This window comes from Sorex fumeus, unplaced genomic scaffold, assembly GCF_029834395.1.
Source record: "Sorex fumeus unplaced genomic scaffold, SorFum_2.1 ptg000075l, whole genome shotgun sequence".
In the NCBI taxonomy this organism is placed as follows: Eukaryota; Metazoa; Chordata; class Mammalia; order Eulipotyphla; family Soricidae; genus Sorex; species Sorex fumeus.
The window spans coordinates 3,399,502-3,407,243 of record NW_026606132.1 but is presented as its reverse complement, the minus strand read 5'-3'; the positions used below and the strand labels follow the sequence as shown (position 1 = coordinate 3,407,243).

Below are 7,742 nucleotides of genomic sequence, written 5' to 3'. Positions count from 1 at the left end.
GCCAGAAAGGCTGTTCATGGGCAATGACTTGGGGTCTCGTTGGGGTGGGGAGGACAGGACCGGCTCCACCCCCATCCCGTGAGGCCCAAAATGTCTCGTCACTGTGGGCCAAAACCTGACTGTCCAATGGCTTCTGGAGGATGGCGGCCACCGGGCCGCCTGGGGGAAGCAGGTGGAGGGACAACACCCTTTCCCCCTGGGGTGGCCTGGAGACAGTAACCAACTGTGGATTCTGGATGCATTTCTGTCAAAAGCTGCGGGATTTTGAGATTTGTTTGTGTCTCTGGGATCATGGCCGTTAAGCAGCTTGATCAGGAGCCAGAGAGGCCGTTCATAGGTGATGACTTGGGGTCTCGTTGGAGTGGGAAGGACAGGACTGGCTCCACCCCCATCCTGTGAAGCCCTGTGTGTCTCGTCACTGCCGTCTCAAACCTGACTGTACAGTGGCTTCTGGAGGATGGTGGCCACTGGGCCGCCAGGGGGAACAGGCCAAGGCACAAAACCTATTGCCACCTGGGTTGGCACAGCACTGGTAACCTACTGCAGGGACCAGACGCATTTCTGCCAAAAGCCACTGAGTTTCGAGATTTGTTTCTGAGTCTCTGGGATCACGGCCATTAAGCAGCTTGATCAGGAACCAGAGAGGCCGTTCGTGGGCGATGACTTGGGGTCTCGTTGGGACGGGGAGGACAGGACTGGCTCCACCCCCATCCCGGGAGGCCCAACAAGTTTCGTCACTGCAGGCCCAAGCCTGACTGTCCAATGGCCTCTGGAGGATGACGGCCAACGAGCCGCCAAGGGGGAGCAGGCAGAGTGACAACACCCTTTCTCCCCTGGGGTGGCCCGGCGACAGTAACCTACTGTGGGGTCCGGATGCATTTCTGCCAAAAGCCACTGGGTTTCAAGATTTGTTTCTGAGTCTCTGGGATCATGGCCATTAAGCAGCTAGATCAGGAGCCAGAGAGGCCGTTTGTCGGCGATTACTTGGGGTCTCGTTGGGGTGGGGAGGACAGGAACGGCTCCACCCCCATCCCATGAGGCCCCAAATGTCTCGTCACTGCGGGCCCAAACCTGACTGTCAAATGGCCTCTGGAGGATGGCGGCCACTGAGCTGCCTGGGGGAAGCAGGTGGAGGGACAACACTCTTTTCCCCCTGGGTGGCCTGGGGACAGTAACCTACTGCGGGGTCCAGACGCATTTCTGCCAAAAACCACTGGATTTTGAGATTTGTTTGTGTCTCTGGGATCATGGCCGTTAGGCAGCTTGATCAGGAGCCAGAGAGGCCATTCGTGGGCGACGACTTGGAGTCTCATTGGGGTGGGGAGGACAGGACCAGCTCCACCCCCATCCCATGAGGCCCAAAATGTCTCATCACTGCGGGTCCAAATCTAACTGTCCAGTGGCCCCTGGAGGATAGCGGCCACCAGGCCGCCAGGGGGAAGAGGCCAAGGCACAAAACCTATTCCCACCTGAGTTAGCCCAGCACCGGTAACCTACTGCAGGGATTGGACGCATTTCTGCCAAAAGCCGCTGGGTTTCGAGATTTTTTTTCTGAGTCTCTGGGATCATGGCCGTTAAGCAGTTCAATCAGGAACCAGAGAGGCCATGCCTCCAATTATATAGCTGAGCCAGAGGTGGTTTGTGGGTGTGTCTCCCACATACCAACTTTTGGCCATTTCCTTTCTTGGTAAACTTTGCCCTAAGTTTTTGGGATTTGGCCAAAGGCACAGCAGCAATTTGGGGGTATCTGGAAGTCTGAAGGCACCATCAGGCTGCTGATGCACTCGCCTCACAGGTATAGATTGACCTGCTGGCGGCACCATACCCCCCTTTTTTATTTTTTTGCAACATAAAATCTACTATGTAAAATTAGCAAGGTTCCAAGCATGGAATTTTTCATCTGATAGTCACTCCTAATTTTTCTCACTTTAATTCTACATCTGTGTGTTATCACTTAACTCTGATGCCTCTCTCTGGTACCTCTGGAGTTCTTTCTGCAGTGGTAGCACCTATAGAGTTCATAATCAATGTTATCAATGAAAACACATTATTTCTTTGTCTTTTCTGAACATCTCAAATGTTCCTGTCACAGAAATTCAAGATAAATATATAGGTAAGTAGGCAAAAGGAGTTGGCCATTGATATTGTATTGGCCTTTTAAGAATATTTGGGATTACTGGCCAGAGAGAGAGCTCAAGGGGTAAAGTGCTGTGCTTGTTTTGCATGTGGTCCACCCTGGTTTAATCTCTGAAACCAAATATGGTTCCTCAAGGACAGCCAGGTGTAATTTCTGAGCACAAAAACCAAGAATATACCCTGACCACCACAGGAATGACCCTACTCCACCTGTCCAAAAATAGGTTATAGATAAGAATTCAGCAAACTGTGGTCTGTGACCTAAATGTGAGATGTATGTGTACATAAAATAAATATATAAAATGTGTATATAAAATCAGAACAGAGGAATGCTATTTCATTCACATATTTTCTAGCTACACCATTTTGCACCCTATTGCTTCCAGAGCATTAATGAATATAACCACAGAGGTTTCCTGAACACCACAGAAAGAACCTTGGAGGTCTCTGAGCACTAGTATGGCTGCCCGGGCTAGTCCATGGTGATCCCTAGTACTTCAGGGTCCAAGCAGCACTGCAATCTCTGGCCCTTGTATTCAACCTTCTAGCCTGGTTGGCCAAACATTAGAGCAAAGTAGCTTTGGACCCCTTGAGCAATGCTTAGAAACCCCAACCCCCGTCCCCCAAAATTCCTAGATATTTTAATATATTTACTATATTTATCTTTAAATTTTGGCAAATTTAAAATTTTCTCTGCCTTGTTCTCCAAAGAAAAAGAACAAGGCAGAGTCTCCTGGCCCTGCGCCTGACTGTCCTCACTGGGGCCCCTTGGAAGAGGGTGGGTTGAGTTTCCCTCTCCGCCCTGAGCAGAACCCCGACAGCTGAAGACCTCCGGAACCCAGCCAAAGCCATGCTGAGACCACTCTCCACACGCTTGGACGAGGAACCGGCAGAGGAACCCAGATGTGTGGGACCCGGGGCTGAGATCTCCAAGCCTGCTCGGTTTGGGACTGGGCCTCCGCCACCCAGCTCCCCCACCTTCCAGTAGCTAGACAGTTACACCCACCAACTGCCATGTAACCCCATCAACGGCCAGGATCCAGAGACCAAGCTCCTGGAAGAGAACAAGGCAGAGTCTCCTGCCCCCAAGCAGAACCCTGACAGCTGAAGACCCAGCCAAAGCCATGCTGAGACCACTCTCCACACGCTTGGATAGGCACTGGCAAAGGAACCCAGGTGTGCGGGACCCGGGGCTGAGATCTCCAAGCCTGCTCGGTTTGGGACTGGGCCTCTGCCACCCAGCTCCCCCACCTTCCAGTAGCTAGACAGTTACACCTACCAACTGCCGTGTAACCCCATCAACAGCCAGGACACAGAGACTCTAAAACCAAACTCCCAGAAGCATGACCTCTTATTCTCTAGTTCTCACTCTCAGAGAACCTGGCAGGCTACTGGGAGTATCATACCCGTCTATATGCCTGACTAGGAACACCTGTAAAGGTGATTAGAGGCTGCCCCAAAAGCTTTCATCCCTCTTAGAGAGCCTGGCAAGCTACCAAGAGTATCCCGCCCACACAGCAGAGCCTGACAAGCTACCTGTGGCGTACTCGATATGTCAAAAAGAGTAACAATGAATGGTCCTCATTCCCCTGACGACCCTGAAGGAGCCCCCAATATGTCATAGGGCTACACTACACGTGACAGGGACGAAGGAGACATTACTGGGCCCGCTCGAGCACATCAATGAACAACGGGGTGATAGTGATAGTGATAGTTTAAAATTTCATGAAATGCATTTCTTAAAGTGCTTGAAATTTGGCATTAGGAAGACATCATTTTAAATTTAGCATTAGGAAGACATCATCTGATAAAAGGAAAAAGCCCAAGGAAAATACAATACTTCAGTATTAATGGAGTCAGATGTTTATAACAAATTTTAGCCTAGGGAAGAAATGAGCTTTCTATTTTGGGTAAAATACTTTATATGTTTTATTTTAAAAAATTGGAGGGGGGATGCTGAGGCGATAGCACAGCAGGTAGGGCGTTTGCCTTGCAAGCAGCTGACCTGGGTTCAATTCCCAGCATCCCATATGGTCCCCCGAGCACCACCAGGAGTAATTTCTGAGTGCTTGAGCCAGGAGTAACCCCTGTGCATCACCGGATGAGACCCAAAAAGCAAAAAACAAATTATTTTTTAATTTTTTATTTTAGTGAATCACTGATGCCTTCTGGGGCTTGGAGTTCCCTTGGATGCATTCCTGAGGCTTGCGAGCCCCCCCTTTTGGCCAGGCGCTCCGAGGGAGCCTTAGCCAGGGAGCTTCTTTTCTTAAATACAAAGCTAAATCACCAACCAGGTACAACCCAGACTGTCCGTATCATATTGACACAGCCTATTGGGCCCTCCTGATATTCATTGCCCAGGCAAGTGTGGATGGGGAAAGACCTTAGATAGCACCATAGAGACAAGGGCGGGTTGTGGTCACCAGGCTGAGGAGGGCACCCAGACCTGTCTCCGTTCACAATGGCCCAGGCGCAGAGGACCAAGAGGACCTAGGACAAGGCGTGGTGGGAGGGTCACAGTGCAAGTGAGAACTGCACCTTAGTCTGTATCCATGCCCCTGCAACCCACATCCCCTGTCTTCTGGGCCTTTCCTGGAGGCTGTGCCCCCCTGAGTGCACGGCATTCTCCTGGCAGGAAAGATGGCAGGTGGGTAGGGCAGAGCCTAGACCTGAGGTTGGTCACCTTCAACCAACCCAGAGGAGAAGGGACGACAGTTGGAGAAGGTAAGTAATTTCTGGTCCCACTACAAAACCTTACTTTTGAGTAGAGTGCCATCCACATCTCTCCTGCAAAAAACAAAACAAAACACAACTGTTTCACTGGCTTCATGTCTTAGACACATGTAAATTGTTTTCTTGGGGCTTTTTTTCCTTAAAAAGTTTTTAAAGGGCTGGAGAGATAGCACAGCAGGTAGGGAGTTTGCCTTGCACGCGGCAGACCCAGGTTCAATTCCCAGCATCCCATAGGGTCCCCTGAGCACCACCAGGAGTAACTCCTGAGTGCAGAGCCAGGAGTAACCCCTGTGCATCGCCGGGTGTGACACAAAAAGCAAAAAAAAGGTTTTTTTAGGAGCTGGAGCTATAGTAGGGCGTTTGCCTTGCACGTGGCCGACCTGGGTTTGATTCCCAGCATCACATATGGTCCCCCGAGCACTGCCAGGAGTATTTCCTGAGTCCAAAGCCAGGAGTAACCCCTGTGCATCGCCACGTGTGACCCAAAAAGCAAAAGAAAAAAGTTTTTTAATTACTTTTCTAAAATAAATTCCGTGTTCACATTTCTATAAAGAACTGTTTCCCAGTTTGGGGAAAGCCTGTCTCCTCCCTGTGATTCCCTGCCCTGAAGCTTGGACTACCCTGGGAGTTGAGGCCATGAAAGAGGGCCTCTGTGGGCTGGTCCTGGTCATGGTCTCTAGTTAGCAAGCTTTCTAGAAAGCAGGGGACGAACTGCACACCTGTTTAAAAACAAGACTCATACACTTAATTGTCAACCTTGTAGATAACTAAAGGAAATAAGAGCTTGAAAGCATCCCATCCAGGACTTGGGAGGGGGTGTCCAGTGCCCCGAGGTTAGGGAGTGGAGACCCAGCCCACCCCTGTAGCAGTCAGCTGAGGCCCCACTGCCTACCTCAGATCAGACTCCTTAAAACCTGCCTGTGTCTTGGAGTGCTTGCACCAGAAGCACAAACTTTCAACTTTCATGCAAAAAAGATACAAAAGTAACTAGGACTGGGGGCTGGAGCTATAGCACAGCCAGTAGGGCTTTACCTTGCTGGAGGCTGACCCAGGCTCTATTCCCAGCATCCCATATGGTCCCCCCCAGCACTGCCAGGAGTAATTTCTGAGTGCATGAACCAGGAATAACCCCGTGGGGGGGGCGTGGAAGGAGGAAAACTGGGGACATTAGCTGTGGGAAATGTACACTGGTGAAGGGACGGGTGCTGGAACATTGTAAGCCTGAAACCCAATCATGGACAACTTTGTCATTGTTTCTATCATGGTGATTTAATAAAACATTTTTTTTTAAGTTTTGGTGATGTAAGGCCATCTGTTCCAGTCCACCTCAGGAACCTGCAATAGATATTTAAATATTACAGAGAAAAGACATCTTAATATACTTTTTGAAAACATCTAAAGAATCTGCTAAGCAAGTTACTTTTTTAACACACCTATGTGTAAAAAAAATCGATTCCCTTTGAGGGGAACTTTGTCCATGGCCAGGTCAATGTTTCAGCCAGGGGTGTGCCTCCAGGGACTCGCGACTGCGGTCCCCATAGTCATACAGCAGCTCCTCCCCGGCCTGGATGTCGCGGGAGGCGATGAGGATGAGGTGCGGGACACCGGCGACGTCGTGCAGTTTGGTCTGGCAGTTTCCCCGTTTGCTATGGTTGATGAGCCGCCCCAGACGGTTGGTCTCCCGGGTGGCGTCGATGCAGTAGGTCTTGCTCAGATACTGGAAGTAGTACATGTAGCAGCCAGTGGAGGGGTCTTTGGCGTACCGAGCCTCCCGTTTCTTGGCATCTGTGATCTCGATGAGGTCCCCGTGGTATTCTACTATGAACTGGCCCCGGGAGAACTGCTTGGTGGCGATCACCCCCCTGCCCTTGCCGTCGATGAGGCCTATCTTCATTCCTTCTTCCTTCCCGCTTGCAATGAGCTCGTCTATTCTCCTTCGTTGCTCAGACTGGAGCTCGGCCTTGCTCTTCCGGGAGCTCCTCCGCACAGGGTAGGAGTCGGTGAGCTTGCGGTTCTGCTGCGGTTTCCCTCGACATCTCCCCCGACGGACCTGTTGGCCCTTGATGGGCTTCTTCGGTCCCGGCTTGGCGACCGCTGCTTTGCGGGGGTGACAAGATGAGGTCCGAGATTTGGGAGGCTCTGCTGCTTGAGATTTTGGCTTTGGAAGACGGGCCAGGCGGCCTCTCCTGGGGCCTCTGCGCTTGGGTTTGTCCGACTTCAAGGTGCTTGGCTCTCTCGTCGACTTTCTCTTCTCTTCTGGCTTACTGTAGCTCCTCGTGAATGGCCTCCCCCGGCATCTGACACTGAGATACACCCCGGAGGCGTCTCCCCGAAGTGGGGGACGCATTCTAGAGCATCTTTTCGATCTCCTAGGGGAGTAGATCTTCGATTTCCCGGCCAATACCTTCTCCGGCAGCCCGGCCAGGCCCATGGCGTCTCGGCCAGGGCCCTGGCCCGGGCGGCGACCCCTCCGGCCCCGCCGCCGCCCCTGCCGATGCTGCTGCTGCCGTTGCTGTTGCTGCTGCTGCTGCCGTTGCTGTTGCTGCTGCTGCTGCCGTTGCTGCTGCTGTTGCCGCCGAAGACAGCGCTGTCGCGGCGACCCGGGGAAGGGCCGCAGGCGCCCCTTGGCACCTCTTTTCCCCATGGCTTCGTCGCTGGGCCTGACCCCCACGTGCCCCGCTGCCGCCGCCGCTGCCGCCGCCGCTGCCGCCTTGGCCGGCCAGGGACCAAGCACACGCGAGACAGACACAGGCCACACGCGAGCCACACGCGAGGCACACACAGGCGGCGCGGCACGCAGATCTCGCTCCTTGGGGGTATTTCACGGCAGGTTTTGAACAGGTCGCTAAGACCTAGGTGTCGAGATCGATATT

General features: G+C 52.3%; 1 protein-coding gene across 1 annotated transcript; it reads right to left on the bottom strand.

Moving 5' to 3' along the window:
- Positions 1-6,355: 6,355 nt before the first annotated feature.
- Positions 6,356-7,300, bottom strand: LOC130038428 (N-lysine methyltransferase KMT5A-like). The gene has a single exon (XM_056130319.1). It carries the CDS (start codon positions 7,298-7,300, stop codon positions 6,356-6,358), a length of 945 nt encoding a protein of 314 aa, XP_055986294.1.
- Between the last annotated feature and the right edge of the window lie 442 nt (positions 7,301-7,742).